This window comes from Micromesistius poutassou (genome assembly GCF_964030765.1).
Source record: "Micromesistius poutassou genome assembly, chromosome: 8".
Taxonomy (NCBI): domain Eukaryota; kingdom Metazoa; phylum Chordata; class Actinopteri; order Gadiformes; family Gadidae; genus Micromesistius; species Micromesistius poutassou.
This window is the reverse complement of record NC_140278.1, coordinates 530,752-553,889: the sequence shown is the minus strand read 5'-3', so window position 1 is coordinate 553,889 and position 23,138 is coordinate 530,752. Positions and strand designations below refer to the sequence as shown.

The window sequence follows — 23,138 nt, the reverse complement described above, 5'->3', positions numbered from 1 at the left end:
TGGTTTGTTTTCAAAAGCAATTGATGTGTGTATATATTTTATTCTACCCAAAATATATGAAAATATACTTTAATGCACTTAACAATACATTCACTATACATAATATTTCAGTACCATAGATACTGGCAGTACAATACTTTTCGCCATACAAATGGTATTTTAACATCAACGCCGTGCAGTGACGTTGGCCTTGAATAATCCATCAACGCCACAGTTTTTCACATGGCTCTTGTATGGCTCTTTTGATTGTGTAGCATCTCTCGGGCAAACAGCTGCTCCACACAAATTCACACATATGGCACTAACCTTACAGACCGACAGAGGCATGCCTCAACTGGGAAGATTCTTGAAGAACGTAACGCTAATGATGGTTACATAGTTGTACAAAACCCCAAGTCAGTCCAAGACAATGAAAATGGCACACAATCTGGTCCTGCTTCACCACACAGTTAAAAGGCTGTATAGAAAGAGTAGGACTGAAATGCAGTGTTTTATGACTGAAGAAAGTCCTACAGAAGGTCCAAATACAAAAATACTTGAGGTGGGGTGGGAGCAGTTCAAAATAGCTGCTCTCAATGACCTTCCTTTGATAATCATGGACCGGTTCATATTCTAAATACAGATGTGGTCCAAACAGCCTCCTTATGTGTGGCCAATTAGTTAGAAAGAGTGCTTAATTCTTACATAGAAATAAGACGTACTGCATACTTAGTGCATACTGTCAAAACCACAAAAATCCTGACAGAATTGTGGCACTAAATGCTTAAATTGCCTCCTGAGATCTTCTGGTCCTAAATAACAAGACTTCCTCCCGAAACAAGTACAAAATAAAAGATTCAGATGATAGTTTTTTGGTTCATGCTTGGGCTCCATAGAGACACCAGTGTGTTCTCCCATCGCTTCTTGGTGGCCATGCTAACTAAACCTCCACACCAACACACCTTGTTGTGGTGATGAACTTATAAACATATCTGTGTTCTGCCTCAGTCATTTATGAAGAAAAATAACGATAAATATGAATGTGCAAAAAATACTAAACTGAACTCCACATGAGCTCCAGCATTAAAGCCAGAGCCTTCATGTGTATAAATAACCTTTTTTGAGGAAACATATAAAAGAAAATGTGTTTTTGATACACAGAATGGTTTTAGATCAACCACTGTGATAAAGAATGAATGTAAGGGAATAAAAAGCTAATAGAAAGATAGCGACATAAAGAGAGGCCGTGGTCAGACTAGTCAATCACAGGTACTATTGTGATGGGATCTACCAGATCCACCATGTTGACCATACGTGACCAGACATGTGATAAGATCTTGTTTCAACATAAACAATATGAAACAAACCACTTTGGAGGCCAAACAAAAGCTCACACTCACTCATGACATGCTTTCCTGTTTTATGCATTCAGGGCAGGGGGCTTTGAGTTATCTGTTGTTACCAAATGTTAAAGTGTGGGCCAAACCATATGCAACCCTGCCCATTGGATCAAAATGCGACCTAGATCTGATCGGAGAGCGTCTGTGCCCGACAGCTAGGCCTTATCCATCCTGGAGAGATCTAATCTCAAAAGTCTCACCTAAAAGATAAGCAGAACCGAGGCCAGAGAGAGAAAGAGAGAGTTGGTTGGCTGTGTTGTCTGGTGGTTGGCTGTGTTGTCTGGTGATTGGCTGTGTTGTCTGGTGATTGGCTGTGTTGTCTGGTGATTGGCTGTGTTGTCTGGTGATTGGCTGTGTTGTCTGGTGATTGGCTGTGTTGTCTGGTGGTTGGCTGTGTTGTCTGGTGGTTGGCTGTGTTGTCTGGTGGTTGGCTGTGTTGTCTGGTGGTTGGCTGTGTTGTCTGGTGGTTGGCTGTGTTGTCTGGTGGTTGGCTGTGTTGTCTGGTGGTTGGCTGTGTTGTCTGGTGGTTGGCTGTGTTGTCTGGTGGTTGGCTGTTTGTGTGACTGGAGAAGGGAAGTGGCGGGTGGTTGCTGGTTCCACCTCACTGCTACATCTTGCAGATGATGTCAGCGGAGAGCGGCGAGTGGAGGTTGATGGTGTGATGCCGGAGGCCCTGAGACGTCTTGTAGCTCTTCCCACAGCGGCACTTGAAAGGCTTGCGCGCCCTGATCTGGTTCCTGTGGCCGTTCTTCGCGTGGTACTTGATCCCGTTCACATTCTGAAGAGGAAGGCAAAGATGATGAATCAGGCCCAGGGGCGATTGTGTTCCTCACCTGTAACTGTGTGTGTTCATGATCAAAGCACACACGTCACCTTTGTTTACAGAAGGAACTTCACAAGAGTGCAATTCTAATATACTCAAATGGCCGGCTAAGAATGAGTGTCTGAGGTGTCTAATACAAAGACGACACAGCCCTTGTAACTGTAACAGAACGTTATAGTGGGCAGGAGGGCGTGGTGGTGAGGCTGTTGGACTCCCAGCTAAAGCTTCAGAGTTCTGCAGTCTGCAGGGTAAACAGTAAACTTGCTCTTTGTTGTCCAGTAGTGCCAGTTCTGACCACTGTGAGTCTGTGTCCTCGCCCAGAACCACGTCCTTCACATCAGTCATGCAATGTTCTCAAGCTGCACATCATTTATTCCGACCACACACCCTCAGATGTGAATGGAAAATGCAGTAAAAACTCTAAATCATTGGCGTGTACTCATGTAGGCCTCTGTGTTGACACGCTGTGAGGCTCAGCTAACACCCTGCTCTCCACTAGGAGCAGCGTGGTGTCTCCACTCGGCAGTGAGGCGGTGATGGGGGCTTTGGAAGGGAGACAGAGCTCTAGACGAACCACTCAGGCTTTGTATCGAGGACAGTGTCACGAGGGAGAGACAGCGGTCTACCTTGTATCTCTTGTTGCAGCCCGGCACGGGGCAGGCGAAGGGCTTCTCGTCGCCCCCCTTCAGGCCCATGGAGCCGAGGATGGACTCTGAGCTCACGGCGCTCTCCACGGTCCAGGACTCGTCGCTGTCCGAGTCCTCGTAGTCCACGTCCTCCTCATCACACTCGCTACCTGGGGGGGTGTTGGTGTGTGTTGACACCAGGTGTGTGTTGACACCAGGTGTGTGTTGACACCAGGTGTGTGTGACACCAGGTGTGTGTTGACACCAGGTGTGTGTTGACACCAGGTGTGTGTTGACACCAGGTGTGTGTTGACACCAGGTGTGTGTTGACACCAGGTGTGTGTGACACCAGGTGTGTGTTGACACCAGGTGTGTGTGACACCAGGTGTGTGTTGACACCAGGTGTGTGTGACACCAGGTGTGTGTTGACACCAGGTGTGTGTTGACACCAGGTGTGTGTGACACCAGGTGTGTGTTGACACCAGGTGTGTGTTGACACCAGGTGTGTGTTGACACCAGGTGTGTGTTGACACCAGGTGTGTGTTGACACCAGGTGTGTATGAGTGAGCCACTGATGTGTACGTGAGTGAGAACATTAGCAACGGACAGCAGATCAGACATGTGGCTCTTTGCTTTAGCTGAATGATTGAACTGGTTGTTAGCAGAGAGAAGGTAAAGCCTCGTGCTGATAGTCCTTCTCCATGTTGGGCGTGGCTCGGCTCTGTGTTCCCAGGTTCCCTACTTCCTCTGGGGCCTGGGGCCAGTGAGAAACCTAAACCACTAAGCCCTACTCCCTGGAGTCCTGGGGAACAGGTGAATCATGTAATCATTATTAAATAAGGTTGCTAAATAAATGTGTGTGACTAACAAAATGCTGAAGGCCAAATTAACATTAACAAAAGATCAGCTTTGACAAACATAGACATGGGAAAATGTACTCCCTAGTGCCTACGTTGCTCTGGTGAGAATCTCCTCCTCGTCTCACTGGCCTGTGTCGTTCCCCAATACCACGCAACCCGCCTCTTGCAAAGTTAGTTTGTTAAGAATCCAGATACATGTTTGAGATTGTCTATGTCCAGATGTAAATCAGCCATGACTGTTGTTAAACTCTCCCCATCTCGCTCTGCAGACACGTTCAGTAATTGGGATGTTGGCAATCAATTGGTATTCATTATATTCCAAACGGGTGTTTAGAAAATCCAATTCCTGTATTATGGTTTGCCCAAAACAAGTAAGCTCATCTGAACTGCACTATTGAGGTGGTGCTCTCCCGATAACCCAACAAATCCAAAGGGTCCACTCTGAGCTTATTGGCCGATGCGCTGAGTTGGAGTTCTGAACGAAGGCAGTGGCAGCGTTTTAGCACTGTGATGTTGCCGCCTAATCAATGTGGGCAGCTAGAGGACCAATCAGTGTCCCAAAACGACACAGATCAGTATTCTCCAGGTATTCTCCAGGCTAGCCATGGATTGGCTAAGTGGGGGAAAAGTTAATCTTGTGCCAAGTTGACATTGTGTTCATACAACAGTGAATTAAGCACTCATTTGGATTAAAAAGCTTATTCTGCATTCCAATCAGTTAAAAAACACAGCCTCCTAGATTTACCATCGCAATTTAAATATTGAAATATTGCTCTGCACTCTGAATTCAGAGTTATCAGACGGCCTAAAACGCCTCCACCATCTTCGCTAAGTATTCTAACTGCCGGTCTGTGAGCATGCATATGTTTCAACACAGTGGAAAAGAGACAGACAGACAGACAGACAGAGAGGGAGAGACTATTCTCTGTCCCAGTTACCTGTCGGGGTGCTGCTGTGGAAGGAGGAGGAGGGGGTGATGGGTGGGGTGACTGGTGGGGTGAGGCTGGCGTGCCGGGGGGTGGGTGTGTGGAGGCTCTGGGTCAGGCCTTCCCCAGCGCTGCTCCAGGAGAGCAACAGCTTGGGCTGAGACTTCTTCCTCACAGGCTGGTGCTCTCGCCGCGCCGCCTCCGTCATGAACCTGCCAAGCCGGGGAGACGTTAGGGTGAGCCTGGGAGACTTCATCCACCATTTGGGATCTCTACCCCAGTCTGTCCTCCAGAGACACGCTGCCGTCTCTAAGGGTGACTCTGAGGGCAAGAGTCGGACAGGCCTAGAGGTGAGGTTGTTTGACCCCTCACCAAAAGCCTTAGGGTGTGTTTAGAGTCTGTGCAGTCTATCTGCAGGCATCGTCAAGTTTAGGGGCCTACCCTTTACCTGCTCCTTAAAGGTAGGGTCGGCAGTTTGGAGGAACCAGCCAGAGAAGGCTTGTTCTTTTGAGTGTCCCAAAAAAATAAATCACAGCGCTCTGTTCCCTCCAAAGCCACGCCCCCAGAACACGGGACTAGCTGGCTAGCTTTAAGTCCACCAGCCTTGTGCTGGCTAGCTTTAAGTCCACCAGCCTTGTGCTGGCTAGCTTTAAGTCCACCAGCCTTGTGCTGGCTAGCTTTAAGTCCACCAGCCTTGTGGAAGGCTCTGCTCATGGCATTGAGTTCTCGGGCAGAGTACTTGCAAGTAGTTTCATTCGGCCCGAATAAAAGAGACACACATACCTTTATTTTTCCTTCTTTTGTTCATAGCCTTTAATTTATTAATTGCTGTCAGGATGTAGAGAATTTCAAGAAATATGACAAAAAATGCTTCTAAAATAAGTTGCCTACTCTAATGACTAATGAAGCTGTCTGTTTGGAGTGAATGTATCATTAGAGCGGATCCCATCAAAGGAATATGTAAGATTAATTGTTGCTTTTTGTTTTTTATAATGGATAGTTAAATCGTTTACGTAAATCGTAAAAATGAAATGTTCACACAGACATAGTTTAAGCAAAAGTGGAATCAACAGATTAAATTGAAAGCACTTCAAGATGTGAACTCAGGAGGACGGCGGTAGACCCGGGGACCCCGGCTGTACGTTAGGCCTTTAGGACCCTGAGTCAGAGACCTGGGGACCCCGGCTGTACGTTAGGCCTTTAGGACCCTGAGTCAGAGACCTGGGGACCCTGGCTGTACGTTAGGCCTTTAGGACCCTGAGTCAGAGGGGTGGGCCCAGGGCCTCTCAACAACACAACCTGTTTATTAACAGATCAATCTTGAAATTAAACTAATTATCGACATAGTAGCAGCATCTGAAGTAGATTGAAACCAGGCCTATCCTGCCTCAATGCAACACGTAGTTAAAATATTATCTTTTCATCCCACTTATACTGATGGAATTGTGATAATGATTTGTATAATCAAAGAGTAAAGTTATGCCAATGCCCATACTTTCATATACACAAATACATGTGATTGTGCTGTCTTCATTTGTTGTGAAAGTGTGCTACTTGTGAGGTGCATGTTCACCTGTTGACATAGCTCAGGGCCACATAGGTGGGCTGCTGCTGCTCCTGTCTCTCCAGAAGACCAGGGTCTGTGTCTGAAGAAGAGACAGAGAGGATAACACAAGAATGAGAAGAACAAGACCAAGACAAGAACAAGAAATGAGACGAACAAGACGAAGACAAGAACAAGAAATGAGAAGAACAAGACGAAGACAAGAACAAGAAATGAGAAGAACAAGACGAAGACAAGAACAAGAAATGAGAAGAACAAGAACAAGAAATGAGACGAAGAACAAGACAAACGAGAATGATAAGAAGAACAAGAGGAGAACAAGGAGAACAAGGAGGAGAACATTAGGCCTTGAGCATTATCATCATTAATGCGTCCAATGTGTTGAGCAGCCTGCAGGTTCCTGTATCAGTGGACACATGAGGGCTAAGGAACCTCCGTTGTGACAACTCAGCCCAAGTCACCCAGGCATCTGCAACCAAACATCAAAGTTAACTCAAGCCCAAGTGCTTCAGGTTGTTTACAGGGTATTAGTGGGCACATGTTTCCTCAATTAAATTAAATAATGAATACACTTTTTAGTGGCAGTTGCAGGATATTGTGCGTTTATCAACCAGACCCAACATGATGTCATGCAGCTTTGTCTAGACTAGTCATCGTTGAGTACAAGCATGAGTCAAAGACTGGTTTAGATGCTTGTATGTATCATATTGTATATATGTGTTTAGATGTTCTGTATGTCAGAGTGCTATATTTGAGAAGCTCTGTAGCAAGTAGTGAACCCAGTGTGACCTCAGTCAGCCAGTCCGCAAGTGGACTCCTGGATCAATAATAATGTCTGTCTTGACCCACATACAACGGCAACACATTGTCAAACTAAATACCTCTTTAAAACAGAGTTTTAGCTTTTTCCTATACAGCAAGTATAAAGCCAAGATACCTACAGTTTGCAGTCTAGTCCTCTTATTTGGCTGTAGTTGCATTGGATCTTCAAACAATAAAACAGGTGTTTCACACCAAAATATTGCTGCATAAACCACTTAAATATGAAACCACTTATTGCACCTCCAAATTATACGAAGAGTGACGGAGTGACAACATGCAGTGTTTGGTGTGTCAGGGCTCGGGCCGCTGGTGTCAGGTTCAAACTGCATGAGGACGGAGCCCACAGGCTTCACCTCCTATAATGATATGTTCCGTAAGCTCCTTTAATTGTGTGTGTTATTTTCAAACAATTGAATGAACTGTAGTGAAAGCTCTACTGACCCTTTTTTTCTAGACTGTATTTAAAGTTTTATTCACACAAGCGCATGCAATGGCACAGAAGTATGCAGACACACACATCATGTTCACATGCACACAACAAATGATTCTTACAGTGTTAATGACTTGCAGATGCGTAACTCATACAATGCACAAAGGAAAGTCCCAACGCTGACTGCATGCTAGCAACACAAAGAACAAGTCTAATCCTGCCATAAAGGACAGAAACTAGAACGGCTAACTGTTCAAGCTCAGAGGAAAAAAAGCTTTTTAAATAAGCACAGGTCAAATGATTCATTAACATTTGCCTCCAGAAAAAAAGAAAATCCCTTTTTAATTTAAGAGAACATTTTAATCATTTTAACGATCAACACAAAGTAAAGAAACACTGCTATTGTAATCCTGATTGCGTAGCGGTCCAGTGGTATTTATACTGTATATATAAATATACCTCCAGACACACCACTGGTCCAGTGGTGTTTATACTGTATGTATAAATATACCTCCAGACACACCACTGGTCCAGTGGTGTTTATACTGTATGTATAAATATACCTCCAGACACACCACTGGTCCAGTGGTGTTTATACTGTATGTATAAATATACCTCCAGACACACCACTGGTCCAGTGGTGTTTATACTGTATGTATAAATATACCTCCGGACACGCCACGGGCCCTGGGAGCAGCTGAAAGCGCCTCAGAGGATCATACGAGATGGGCCTCAAGTGTTTCATTAACAGTGGATTTAGCACGAGTGAGAAGGACAGCAGAGCGCTCTCTGTTGTCCAACCTGGTTAATGGAAACACAAAGTGAGAAACACACATTAATGTCACCATCCCCCTGCCAAACCCCCCAGGGGCAGGTTCACACACTGCTGTGCGGTGTGTTTGTGTGTCCAACGAGCAGAAATAACTCTTCACTTCCCTAATGAGCATGGAGGAATGGAAGCCGTGGATCAGTCCACTCCCACACACTGTAAATCTCACACACCTGGCGCGAGGCGGAGACGTGGACGGCCAAACCTCCAGCTCTCCACTCTATTCTTCTGTGGGGCCACCAGCACTGAACCCCACCCGGGGCCCCCTGTTAGGGCCTCAGATTGGAACCAGGACTAGGGCTTATGAGAGGAGATGGAAAGCCGTCTAATAAGGCTACACAGGTGGTCCACTTTGGTGGTCAACCCGTTTGACATTTAGGCTTTCCCTTCAATCCCATAGAAGATGTAAATCATAGGTAGATACTAACAAGTGTCTAATTACAATGGCTGCAATGAGATCAACACACTGTGTTGCTTAAGATATGGTTTACGAAGGTTTCATGGATTGTCTTTTACTCTTTAAATAAAGACAGCGACCCAGCATCATGTTGTGAGTCGTCCTGCTGACTCAGCAGGCAGGAGCTTTTGGGGGAGTAGGAAAAACACGATGCCAACAACCGCGGCCCTCATTAGAGCAGCGGCTGTAGCGCGGCAGCCCACAACAGGAAACCCGGGATTAATCCCACAACAAACCATAGGCAGCAGGGGAAGTGACGCCTACTTCATCCCTTCACCCCCCCCACCCTCTCTCTCCACACACACACACACACACACACACACACACACACACACACACACACACACACACACACTTAGATTGCCCCAGACTCAGTCACACCTCACCCCCTCATTTCCACCAGACGTGGGCTGTCCCGTCCGTCCCTCCCGGCTATAAGGGCGCTGTGGGAAGTGCAGAGTGGTGAGAATCATGGTGACATGTTTATGAGCGCTCCGAGCAGTGGGGGACATTTTTAAGAGAGTGGTGGCACAGGTAATTCATTAAGAAGGGACCCTCTCCGGAGGAAATGAAAACCCCTTTCAGTGGTGTGTGCAGTCAGGCCATGTTGCATGTTATAGACAGAGCCATGATGTTTACGTCATGTGAATGTGAGGCCGCTGTGCTTAAATGCAACTCCTAAGAAAGCTAACATTTTGGAAAAGACATCACTGCCTCACGTATCCCACTGCACTGTCACCATGACCAACACACTATCATCCATGAAGACGTGTTGTGTAGCGCTCTACCTGGCCCATTACTAGAATAGGAGTGCTGGCGTCTTAAGGAAATGTAATTAGGTTGACCAGGTGCAGAGGGCACCAGTTACTACATCCCAAATGTATTACTTCCGCACCGATAGAGGTTGGTGGGGGTGAATTAGTGTTCTAAATGAGCCCTAGTGAAGGGGCACACAGTGCTATTGTTGTTGCATAGCGGTACTACTACTACTAGGCTCTGACACTTCAGGACTTTATTTGGCCACAGGCCACAACAGCACTAAGAAACAAAAACAGCACTCCACTTCTGCTCCTTGCAGGCAGAGAACCGTAGCAACACAGTCAACAAATCAGAGGAATTTTTTTATGCCACACAAGACCACCCTGCCCTTCAGGAGAATACTGAACACATGCATGCTTACAATGGCATTTGAAAACAGTCCACTTCCAGTGATCATACTGGGGCTTCAAGTAAAAGTTTACCTAGTTAGAAAGTTAGATGATATTTATCAACTTTTAAATACTTTCAAGTGGGCCAACAATGAGGTGTATAATAACGACTTACTTTGTTATGTTATAAGACCAAACAAATGTGATGTACACATGTCTCCCCGTCCATACTGCCTTTGTTCATGGGTGGCCTATAACACATGACAACTACATAATAAATATAGATATATTTGTGAAACAGCATCCTTTAAATCAAATGATAACACTCTCAATTAAACAAAGTAATTACGCCTCACCGAGATGAATTGCGTTTCCACTGCCAAAAGTGGGCGTGGTCCGGACTCGAGCCGTAAACTGAGCCGGGCCAAACCGCACCTTCACTACTGGGCTGAGGAGCGCTGGGCCGAAGCGCACCCGCCGGTGGAAATGCGCCATTACTAAACCTCAGTGCTGTTGTACAGGTCCTCCACAGTCCACAGTAGAGCAGTGCCATCTGCTGGCTGAACACCAAACCAGCAGGCGTCAGAGGGGAAGACATGCTGAAGGAATGTGCTGTGCAGTTTTCCAGGCGCCTAATTATAAAGCAGAATGTGTTTTAACCAGCCGGCCACCAGATGAGGAGGAAGAGAGGCCAAATCTATCACCCTCTCTGTTATTAGGCTTCACAGCCACTTGGCGGGACGCGCCAGATCTCTCACTTCTGGCTCCAAGCGGGCACAGACCAAGGAGAGGTAGAAGGGGGGCATACTTTTTTTTCCACTGTAGTCCAAATAATTGCCTCATTATTCCCCAATAAGTCATTCCGAGTTTTTTCCCCACGGCCTCACACCTCGGACACATGCACGACACAACCAGAGTGGGGAGGAAATTGAAACAAGTCAAGCAACAAACAAGAACAACAGAGAGGCAGCTGCACGCGTCAACTTCAATTACAACTGGAGAGAAGTTGAAAGGCTTCAGCAGCAGAGATAAGGAAAATCTGTTTATGTGTTATGAGTTATTATAACATATAGTCCATTGGTGGAATGCACAATTGTGAATCATTGAACACACTGAGAAGTGCACTGAGAGAATGGGGGGGGGCTGCAGACAAATGTATATATTATATTATAATATATTATGAAAATAAAAGAATTATGTTCAGTACAACAACACCACTTCCTGCTTCTGTAACAATAAGGGAGACTGAGTCCACATGAACACATTAAAACAATAAGACTGAGTCCACATGAACACATTAAAACAATAAGACTGAGTCCACATGAACACATTAAAACAATAAGACTGAGTCCACGTGAACACATTAAAACAATAAGGGATGCCAAATGATGCCAGTTCAAAACGTTTGCATTCAGGTCAGTAAAGCTTTTAACCCACTGTCCCATTCAGGTCAAAGCAATATAAAAAGATTCTAAAATGGAAACCTGCGTTTGTTATTAGGCAGTAGGCACAAACATTAAACATGTGCCATCGACCGCTCAGCACGCATTGGCACGAGGCAAACCATAATATTGGGACGCAAGGTCAACAAAAAGAGAAAAGGTAGCGATGGCAGCAAAGCTCTGATCTGGGAGCGTGGAGTGAATACTTTGAGAAGCCTTTTGAACCGGCCAAGGGCCAGTAAACACTGTCTGAGGCCAGAACCCGGCCCTAACGGACCAGTGGCACAACGTTTTAACACTCAACCATGAGGAAGTGGAGTAGATTTTACTCTACATTTATAGTATCTAAAGATTCAACGTTCAAGAGCCACATAGCACTCACATTGGAAATATGTTTAAAGTATTTTTGGACAATTTCCTGGGTCCTATGGTTATTTTATGTTTTTAGATCCTGTTTCCCACACCTATATTAAGATTGGAAGGCATGACAGTAACATGAGGGAGATGTGGACTGTATCACTCCTCACATCTCATGTTCATTCTGTGTGTTCAAGACATCCTGAAAGCTATAAATAAACAGTAAGATTGTCAGATTTGGAATTTCTTGCAAATCTTTTTTTTTTTTCTTGTTAACATATTTTGATATCACTTGCTATCAAAAGTTGTCCTGTTATGTTCATAGCGACCTATTCACACAGCCCTGGGTGAGCCCACATAGACATGTGTGATGCCAGGACGAGGGGGAGGGATTGAGTGTGGACAGTATTAGTATAAGCATATAGGTCAGCATCGTTTTCTGAACACCTTCCAAACTGTATGATTTCTTGCGTTTCAGTCTTCCTATTTTTTTTATCATTATTAGTAATAATAATGATTCATGATAACCAAAAGTAAAACAATGTTAACAAATTATACTATTATAAGACACAAGGTCAGTATTCTGTAACCAGCAGAAATAAGGCACGACTCAGTTTTTAAGAAGCTTGGTGTTTCTGCACATGAGAAGCCCTTGTGGATCCCAGAGGCAGTGACCTACATTATAGATGAGTTCCAGTCCTTTCTCTGTGTCACAGTGTGATGCCTGTAGACTTGTTAACAAGTCTAACTTCAAACTCTATTTAGGCTCACATGTTAACATAAACAGAGACACCTTCTCAGTGCATGCGGATCTTCTTTATACGAGTTTGACCCGATTTATTCCCAAATGCAGCATATGACAAGCTATTGTTTCGGAGAGCTATAGATTCCGATTAAATTATTCCATGCCGGATGGCCTCATTAATCTACTCCGGGATGGTCAATAGGCCTACTTCGTAGACATAGTTAGTCGAGTGGATAAGACAAGTCATTAATACCATCTATTCTGTTATAACAGTGTGCAAAACTAGAACAAATAATATGTAAGTAATTTCACGCACCACGTAGATAAATTACAAAAATCTATGGTTGGCCTATATTACATGTTGATAAAAGAAGATGATATATGATGATGAGTAACATATTGTCCAACAACAGATCACCCAGTATAAATAATACTGGGATTGCTGATTGCGCGGCAATTTTTTTTCCCTCATGAATATTCATGATTGAACTCATCACTGATTGGCTCGCTGGGACTTTGTCAGAGGGCTTGTGAAAATCATGGACGCAAATAAATGAATCGTGTTGTTATTAACCAACACAAATCATTTTATCAATAGTGTGACACTAATTACTGCATTACTGTAACTTTAGTTGCCTCGTGTTAACTTGTCATTGAACAGTAGCCTAAGTTTGCCTGTTCCAACGAGAGGCAAACTACAACACCTACAGCAAATACCCTTGGTGGGAAACCGTTTTGTTGAAAAACAATTCGCGGGGGTCTCCGTCCACACCCGCACGGCCCCGTGTCTGCACGGGGGGGGGTCTCCGTCCACACCCGCACGGCCCCGTGTCTGCACGGGGGGGGGGTCTCCGTCCACACCCGCACGGCCCCGTGTCTGCACGGGGGGGGGGTCTCCGTCCACACCCGCACGGCCCCGTGTCTGCACGGGGGGGGGTCTCCGTCCACACCCGCACAGCCCCGTGTCTGCACGGGGGGGGGGTCTCCGTCCACACCCGCACGGCCCCGTGTCTGCACGGGGGGGGGTCTCCGTCCACACCCGCACGGCCCCGTGTCTGCACGGGGGGGGGTCTCCGTCCACACCCGCACAGCCCCGTGTCTGCACGGGGGGGGGGTCTCCGTCCACACCCGCACGGCCCCGTGTCTGCACGGGGGGGGTACAGTGTTCCGTGTCTACTCCTTATCGCTTATTGTTTCATTTATTCGTCGTGAACTGAGAAGTGCATCGTACTGAAATGACTATTCCTCAATGTACATGGACACGCACCACACCTAGCAACAGGACTGTCCCCCTAGCAACAGGACCGTCCACCTAGCAACAGGACTGTCCACCTGGCAACAGGACTGTCCCCCTAGCAACAGGACCGTCCACCTAGCAACATTAACGTCCACCTAGCAACAGGACTGTCCACCTGGCAACAGGACTGTCCCCCTAGCAACAGGACCGTCCACCTAGCAACATTAACGTCCACCTAGCAACAGGACCGTCCACCTAGCAACAGGACTGTCCCCCTAGCAACAGGACCGTCCACCTAGCAACATTAACGTCCACCTAGCAACAGGACCGTCCACCTAGCAACAGGACTGTCCCCCTAGCAACAGGACCGTCCACCTAGCAACATTAACGTCCACCTAGCAACAGGACCGTCCACCTAGCAACAGGACCGTCCACCTAGCAACAGGACTGTCTACCTAGCAACAGGGCTTTCCACCTAGCAACAGGACTGTCCACCTAGCAACAGGACCGTCCACCTAGCAACAGGACCGTCCACCTAGCAACAGGACCGTCCACCTAGCAACAGGACCGTCCACCTAGTAACAGGACCGTCCACCTAGCAACAGGACTGTCCCCCTAGCAACAGGACCGTCCACCTAGCAACAGGACTGTCCACCTAGCAACAGGGCTTTCCACCTAGCAACAGGACCGTCCACCTAGCAACAGGACCGTCCACCTAGTAACAGGACCGTCCACCTAGCAACAGGACTGTCCCCCTAGCAACAGGACCGTCCACCTAGCAACAGGACTGTCCACCTAGCAACAGGGCTTTCCACCTAGTAACAGGACTGTCCCACTAGCAACAGGACTGTCCACCTAGCAACAGGACCGTCCACCTAGCAACAGGACCATTCACCTGGCAACAGGACTGTCCCCCTAGCAACAGGACCGTCCACCTAGCAACATTAACGTCCACCTAGCAACAGGACCGTCCACCTAGCAACAGGACCGTCCACCTAGCAACAGGACCGTCCACCTAGCAACAGGGCTTTCCACCTAGCAACAGGACCGTCCACCTAGTAACAGGACTGTCCACCTAGCAACAGGACTGTCCCCCTAGCAACAGGACCGTCCACCTAGCAACAGGACCGTCCACCTAGCAACAGGACTGTCTACCTAGCAACAGGGCTTTCCACCTAGCAACAGGACTGTCCACCTAGCAACAGGACCGTCCACCTAGCAACAGGACCGTCCACCTAGCAACAGGACCGTCCACCTAGTAACAGGACCGTCCACCTAGCAACAGGACTGTCCCCCTAGCAACAGGACCGTCCACCTAGCAACAGGACTGTCCACCTAGCAACAGGGCTTTCCACCTAGCAACAGGACCGTCCACCTAGTAACATTAACGTCCACCTAGCAACAGGACCGTCCACCTAGCAACATGACCGTCCACCTAGCAACAGGACTGTCCCCCTAGCAACAGGACTGTCCACCTAGCAACAGGACCGTCCACCTAGCAACAGGACCATTCACCTGGCAACAGGACTGTCCCCCTAGCAACAGGACCGTCCACCTAGCAACATTAACGTCCACCTAGCAACAGGACCGTCCACCTAGCAACATGACCGTCCACCTAGCAACAGGACCGTCCACCTAGCAACAGGGCTTTCCACCTAGCAACAGGACCGTCCACCTAGTAACAGGACTGTCCACCTAGCAACAGGACTGTCCCCCTAGCAACAGGACCGTCCACCTAGCAACAGGACTGTCCACCTAGCAACAGGACTGTCCACCTAGCAACAGGACCGTCCACCTAGTAACATTAACGTCCACCTAGCAACAGGACCGTCCACCTAGCAACATGACCGTCCCCCTAGCAACAGGACTGTCCCCCTAGCAACAGGACCGTCCACCTAGCAACATTAACGTCCACCTAGCAACAGGACTGTCCACCTGGCAACAGGACTGTCCCCCTAGCAACAGGACCGTCCACCTAGCAACATTAACGTCCACCTAGCAACAGGACCGTCCACCTAGCAACAGGACTGTCCCCCTAGCAACAGGACCGTCCACCTAGCAACAGGACCGTCTACCTAGCAACAGGGCTTTCCACCTAGCAACAGGACTGTCCCCCTAGCAACAGGACCGTCCACCTAGCAACAGGACTGTCCACCTAGCAACAGGGCTTTCCACCTAGCAATAGGACCGTCCACCTAGTAACATTAACGTCCACCTAGCAACAGGACCGTCCACCTAGCAACATGACCGTCCACCTAGCAACAGGACTGTCCCCCTAGCAACAGGACTGTCCACCTAGCAACAGGACCGTCCACCTAGCAACAGGACCATTCACCTAGCAACAGGACTGTCCCCCTAGCAACAGGACCGTCCACCTAGCAACAGGACCGTCCACCTAGCAACAGGACCGTCCACCTAGCAACAGGACCGTCCACCTAGCAACAGGACCGTCCACCTAGCAACAGGGCTTTCCACCTAGCAACAGGACCGTCCACCTAGTAACAGGACTGTCCACCTAGCAACAGGACTGTCCCCCTAGCAACAGGACCGTCCACCTAGCAACAGGACCGTCCACCTAGCAACAGGACCGTCCACCTAGCAACAGGACCGTCCACCTAGTAACATTAACGTCCACCTAGCAACATGACCGTCCACCTAGCAACAGGACTGTCCCCCTAGCAACAGGACTGTCCACCTAGCAACAGGACCGTCCACCTAGCAACAGGACCATTCACCTGGCAACAGGACTGTCCCCCTAGCAACAGGACCGTCCACCTAGCAACATTAACGTCCACCTAGCAACAGGACCGTCCACCTAGCAACAGGACCGTCCACCTAGCAACAGGAACGTCCACCTAGCAACAGGGCCGTCCACCTAGCAACAGGACCGTCCACCTAGCAACAGGGCTTTCCACCTAGCAACAGGACTGTCCCCCTAGCAACAGGACTGTCCACCTAGCAACAGGACCGTTCACCTGGCAACAGGACCGTCCACCTAGCAACATTAACGTCCACCTGGCAAAAGGGCTGTCCACCTAGCAACAGGACTGTCCACCTAGCACAGGACCGTCCACCTAGCAACAGGACCGTCCACCTAGTAACAGGACCGTCCACCTAGTAACAGGACCGTCCACCTAGTAACATGAATGTCAGGACGCAGGAAGTCACTAGCTAGCTTGCTAGCCACTACTTGCTAGCGGCAAAACTCGGCCATGGCGGAGTGTGTGTACTGAGAGTGTGTACTGAGAGTGTAGACTGAGAGTGTAGACTGAGTATGCATAGTGTTGAGACTCTTACCGATGTGGTGATCTTCGATGTGTCCGATCAGCTCGGCCAGAGACTCGCAGCTCAGCCCGCAGCCTCCAAACCGACAGATGTTGGAGAAGAAGGAGGCGGCGGCGATGGCGGTCATGTTCGCTGCCGCATTAGTTACACAGTGATGACAGCAGAGAGAGAGCAGCCAGAGACAGACATGTGTAGACAGACAGACATGTACAGACAGACAGACATGTACAGACAGACAGTCAGCGGTGAGCAGAAAGAGAGCAGGCAGACAGCGGTGCGAACAGCTGGAGAGGCAGTGCTCGCGGTAGCTTTCTCGCCTTTGGGGGCGTGTGTGTGTGTGTGTGTGTGTGTGTGTGTGTGTGTGCACATTGTCAATATGTGAATTTCCATAAACATATCACAGCTCTCGACTTACGGAAGTGTCAACCCCTTGCAGTGTGCAGTGTGACAAATAAGCGCCGTTGAGAAATATAAAGAAGACATCCATTTATATCGACCAGCCACAGAGTGGCAGTGTTTTTCAACACATCAGTGAATGACTTTGGAACAGTCAGTAGGATATCCACAAACTTAATACAAAGATGACAATGAGTATCATACATCCGTAAAGCAACGCAAGTAGACCAGCTGTTGATTGATGTCACGACATTATTCAACTCAATCAACTTCCAGGGATCTGATAGCCTAGCGTACGAGTGTTCAAATCAGTTGTGGAAGAAAAACAGGCATAAAGCTGTTCATCATTTGTGTTTGTGGTGGTGGTGATGATGATGATGGTGGTGTGAACGATGAACGATGAACGATGATGACGATAATACAATTTTCCCACCTCCATTGTTCCCCATTATAAAGGTAAACCCATCTGACACAGGCAGATGATGAAACTGGAAATGTGTTCCCAAAGATGTCATTGCCTATTCCTATAACCTTTTGATTTTTCCACCAATCCATTAAACGGTGCCTGTATCCAGTTACTCTCTCTACGCGTGTCTTTGGCAGCGGAGAGCCTTGGGTCTAGGCCTGGTGGTGCTGTAATGGGTCCTTGCTGGGCCCAACCCTTCGTCAAGGCACACAAGTAATGGCAAACTCATTTTTCCAAGGATGCTGGAGAGCAGTGTGGGATAATACGGCAAAAGCATTGCAACACACCCCATTACAATAGGCTAGTTAACTGGCTGAATTGTTGATTTTTTTACTTTAGTAATGAGTGATAGCTACTAACTAATCAATACTCTTCATTCAATTCATTCATTACAGGCCAGTAAAAAAGATGAGGTAATAGTAGTTAAACGTGTGATACTCTGTGCTAGCAATTACGGAATAGGTTGTTTAACCATCTCAATGTGGACAGTGTCTAAACTGCTAAAAACAGTTTTCACTGATTACCAAGCAATGTAACATGTAAATGAATTGTTTTATATTCTTTATTCTTAACGTAAAGACCAAGACCATTGGACTAATTCAAATAAGCATATGAGGAATAGGATAGTTGTCATTTGTGTGTGTATAATATGTAAAACATGACTCAAATAAACAAAAAATAATTGATATATTGTGTATTTTGTACAGTTGCAAGTATTGTAATATTTCACAGGCTTTGGATTGGTCAAATGTCATTCAGCTTGCTCAACCTTACAACGGACCATGTAGAGCTCTCTGTCATGTCCAGGAGGTATAGGACACATACATATACAATAGCCAAAACTATCCTTAAGAAATACATACGAGCCTCTGGCTCATTTTACAACTAGGCCTACTCCGACCAGCAGTGGAATTAACAGCCCCCCGTTTTTCAATGTGACTTTGCTCAGAAAAAGGGCTAGATGGTATAGTAAAAGCTTTAGTATAATATAGATCAACTCCGCTTTAGTGGGGGTCATTGACCCACACTGTATCGGCTCTTTACACCTCTAATAGTCGCGTCCTCTGGGAACATAATGTTTGGATTGGTTGAGAAATATATCGGCAATAAAGAGACACAGGGATGTCATAAACGTTGATTAAAGCGCTTGTTAGCAGACACGGCGGAGGAGCTCTGAGTTATGGCCACTTTTCAGACTGCGTTATTGTTTCAGTGACAGACTCTTATTGCTTCTGGAGGAGTGCTGCAGAGCCAGCGGTAAACATCTCTCTCCCTCACGAGGAGTCATTAATCCCTGGAGGGGATGTAGCTTCACTACCGTTGTCTATGGCCCGAGAAATCACAGCCAGCCGGCACCAACAGGTCACAGAGCTCCACTCCCAGAAGGTAAAGGCTGGTTCTCTCTCCGTCTAGAGTGGCTTTACGGCCCGCACGGTTCATCACTGTCACCTTCCAGTTCCAAACACGAGCGCACTGACTGCACGTGGAGGAGTGGGTTGTGACGTTGCAGGTGAATGGCGGGAAGTCCTTTATGGGAACTGCAAAGTAGCACAATGTCGACGTGGCTTGTTGGTACAGACTTATGAAACACCTTCACGTTCAACTCATTTAAAATGCTGTACACTGCATTTCCACTAAAAGCGGTTTGTAGACAAACGGTGGAAAATGAAGTTGTCAAGCTACCGTTCTGAATGATTGTATCATTGATACGCTTATTTTCCTGGATACAGTGTAGTCTACTTCTGTCCTATGCCTACAGCCTTTATTCACTTTAATTAGGTGAGTGCTGCATGCAGCGCTCAACTATTGTTCTTCTTAGGCTTTCTTCATTCTTTCTTTCTTTCTTTCTTTCTTATTCTCTACAAACTTTGGGACCCTACTCCTTCCACAATTTTTCACCTAAGACATTAAAATGTTCAGATTAGCTTGGAATCGCGCGCTTCCATTCAAATTTCTAAAATATCTTAAACCTTTTAAGATATTCTACTTTTAAAATATATTTATTTACAATTCTGTTGTAAGCGTGATGACATCAGCCGCTCTAGCTTGAGCTAGAGCGGATCACGTGATAGCCACACTTAAGGCTATCACAAAAGCTAACCATTTCAGACGTCGCGGAGCACAACAATGTCAATATTTAACCTAGAGGCACAATGCTAAGCGTAAACTGTTACAGTACTTCTTGTTTCACTGATGCTAAAATGATTAATCAATTGGAAATATGATTGTTATATATTGGATGTTGGTGACTAGGAGCTCGTGCTTCCAGAATGTCTAATATGAAGAGAATTTGCACTCGCTGGTAACTTCCTGTTTCTGAACTGGTTGCGGTAACATCTCTGTCCATGCGAGGGCGTTCCATTTATACCCATGTACTTTCACAATACATATATAACGATTTTTTTTTTTACTTTGACGGAAAGTCCTCCTTAAGATAATGTTTCTGATTGTGCTTCAGCTTCAGATGCCATCAAGCGGGGTCTCTGGTCGTAATCAGTCGCAAGTCCGTCCCTGACCAATCAGCATTCATTAGCAGAATGCTAGTGTGTACGGCCAACAACGGCCCAAACTGTAAGAAATCGAAAGGACATACTCATTCATTCGACTTTTGAACTATAATCTATGTTGTATATTGAACTTGCGGAACCTACAATAAAATCTGCGTTGTTTCAACGACAGGCAGGTGTAAGAGATACATTCAGCCGTCTAGCTCCATAGACCCCCAATCTGCACTCGCCCGCAATGGGGCATAATACTGGGTGCCAAGGCTCTCCATAGACCAGCTCTGGTGCTTCTGAACTAGAGCTGGCAAGTCCCGCCCCTTCCGCTAAACCCCAGTGGACCTCTAGGTTGAAAAATTGTTAATGCAAGTGTGAGAAAATGTGAGAAAATAATTATTTTCTGGTCCTGTTTGAATTGTGCCATGAATGTCAACATATGTTGTCTGTGAATTTTTAATAAAATTTTTCATGTTAAGAGTTTGATAGTATATTGTACGATTCTTCGGCTAACGGCTGTGGAAAAGACGTAACGAGAAAGACTACATGTGGCCTATGTGACGTCACCTCAGTCATAACATTCCCTCCACTTCCCACCTCTCAGTGCTGATGCTGCGTCTTCTGCCACGGTCTGCAGAGCCATCCACATGATCAGATTGCCTGTTGTGTGTTCTGTACCCGAATGTGTTCTGAGTGGGATCCGTGTGCGAGTGGTGACGTATATCATACGGGTCGAGAGCAGCGAAGAGTTGTAGTCCACGAAGCACTCTCACTCAAAAACTAACCGTATCAAACTTCTACCTGCTAAATTGTAGCATTCTTTGCACGAAAAATTATATTAAAGGGGACATATTATACCACCAGGTGTGAGTGTGATTAGCCGTTACAAGCCGCTTTGAAAATGTGCCGCTTCTGACATCACAGGTGGGCGTGTCCACCTAGACGTGTGCTGGATAGATCAGTCTACCAGTCTACCCAGTGGACCGTAGCAAACGTTGCTCATCTATCTGTCACACATCTAGTGGACACGCCCACCTGTGATGTCAGAAGCGACACATTTTCAAAACGGCATGTAACGGCTAATCACACCACACCTGGTGGTATAATATGTCCCCTTTAAAAATTCACAGACAACATATGTTGACATTCAATGGCACAATTCAAACAGGACCAGAAAATCTTTTTCATTTGGTCTTCATTATGAGAGATCGATCATAAAGGTCCCATGCACCAGAAATGGAAGCATGCAACTTACGAGCTCTATATACGATGTAATAATAATAATAATAATAATAATAAATTTTATTTGTAAAGCACTTTTCATAAAGTTATCTCAAAGTGCTATGTACTTCCGGAAGAAGCTATATGCTAACAACAATGCTTACAAACGATATTCTTTATGTGGACTCAAAGGAGTCCAACAGTATAAGCCTCAAAATTTTACATTCATACATTCATACATACATTCATATTTCACATGTGTGTAAAATCTAGTATTAATCAACACAGAATGCATTTCATATCAATCTGATGCTCTAATATTGTACGCTTTTCCTAACCTGACAATTGTATACAGATGTATGCATAGCCAATAGTCATATATTCACAACGTATTTCACAAATGGTTTAAAACAGAAATATGCAAATAAAGTAGGGGGAGAAAGAGTGGGCCTATCAAATGAATGAAGTTATATAGTATATAAGCCGGAATTACATACAAATCTAGCCTACATTCATTATTTATGTTTCCAATGTGGATCTCATGCCTATCATTTCCAATTACAGTTAGTTAAGACACTTCATCTACTTAACGGATCAACATTTCTGCTGATCAAATTAGCTAAGGCATGTCGCTCATAAACTGTTGCAAAGTTAATTGTAAGTGGTGCTTTGCAGAGCTAATTAGTCAACAGTGGTGCTCGAGCGCCATTCTGTGCGCCACACCCACTTCACAGCCCGTGAGCCTCGTGCCCGCGAGCCTCGTGCTGCACCGCCTCCAAGCGGACTGCAATGATTTAGAAGTTCAGGAATCCCACGTGACGTCACCCTAGGGTGACGTGATGCTCTCTAAATAGATCGTATTGTAATCTTTTCTCAGTCCAGCGTGGTTTCATCTGAGAGGCTGCTTCACATTTTCTACAATTGTTTGGTAAGTTACAAATATTCTGTAAATATCAAGAACAGGGTGCATCCAGCAACTGTTGGTTTGCGATAGTTGTTAAATCATTTATGGTTCTATTCATATTGGTTCTGGTGTTGCACGAAAGTAAAGGCATAATAACCCGTTGTTTTGCCTTGCATGCGACGTTCCTCCGCTAGTGTGAGGGTAGCATCTCATGTTGATCCTGATATCGGACCGATCTGTTGACTGTGAGGAGTTGCGCTGCGAGTCAAGTGCTGCTCCGGACTGTCAAAGCCTTCAATGAGGGAGGATTACCTCATTGAAGGCAAGTAGGCTATATCGTTCATCACGTCAAAAGCGCTCAATCGAATAGAAAAATTACACAACAATGTCAGTTGCTTCATTTGACTTTAAACCCAGAAACATTTTAGCGCCACAGTGGTCTCAGAATGCGCGAGGGGAGCTCTGTCTGCACGGTGTCCCGTTCGCGGCTGTCCCGTCCCGGGATAGGAGCCGGCGTCACACTGATGTTCTGCAGGAGTCCGCTTCACGGATCATCTCATTGATGAAATTGTGCTTTATCCAAAATACAGGAGACTGAGACTCGATATGTAATAGTGATAAGTTGTTCATGTGCATTGTCTGTGGATTAAGAAATATAACCGATATCGCGTAATTCTGCAGGCCGGATTTGATTGATTTGATCGATTTGATCGATTGGGTTTT

The 23,138-nt window shown here is 46.4% G+C and overlaps 1 protein-coding gene across 1 annotated transcript; it reads right to left on the bottom strand.

The window, feature by feature from the left end:
- Positions 1–20: 20 nt before the first annotated feature.
- On the bottom strand, positions 21–17,201 carry jazf1b (JAZF zinc finger 1b). Its single transcript, XM_084471352.1, has 5 exons — positions 16,943–17,201; positions 6,188–6,260; positions 4,627–4,826; positions 2,829–2,998; positions 21–2,157 (listed from the first exon to the last, which is right to left on the bottom strand). Exons 1-5 carry the CDS (start codon positions 17,055–17,057, stop codon positions 1,987–1,989), a joined length of 729 nt encoding a protein of 242 aa, XP_084327478.1. The 5' UTR covers positions 17,058–17,201; the 3' UTR covers positions 21–1,986.
- Positions 17,202–23,138: the final 5,937 nt, after the last annotated feature.

What these genes read in the sequence shown, in the direction of transcription:
- jazf1b (XM_084471352.1), bottom strand. Translation starts at nt 17,057, where the DNA reads ATGACCGCCATCGCCGCCGCCTCCTTCTTCTCCAACATCTGTCGGTTT. An exon ending in GCCCTGAGCTATGTCAACAG is followed by an intron (nt 4,827 to 6,187) that starts GTGAACATGCAC and finishes CCGGCTTGGCAG; the next exon opens with GTTCATGACGGAGGCGGCGC. An exon ending in CCACAGCAGCACCCCGACAG is followed by an intron (nt 2,999 to 4,626) that starts GTAACTGGGACA and finishes ACACCCCCCCAG; the next exon opens with GTAGCGAGTGTGATGAGGAG.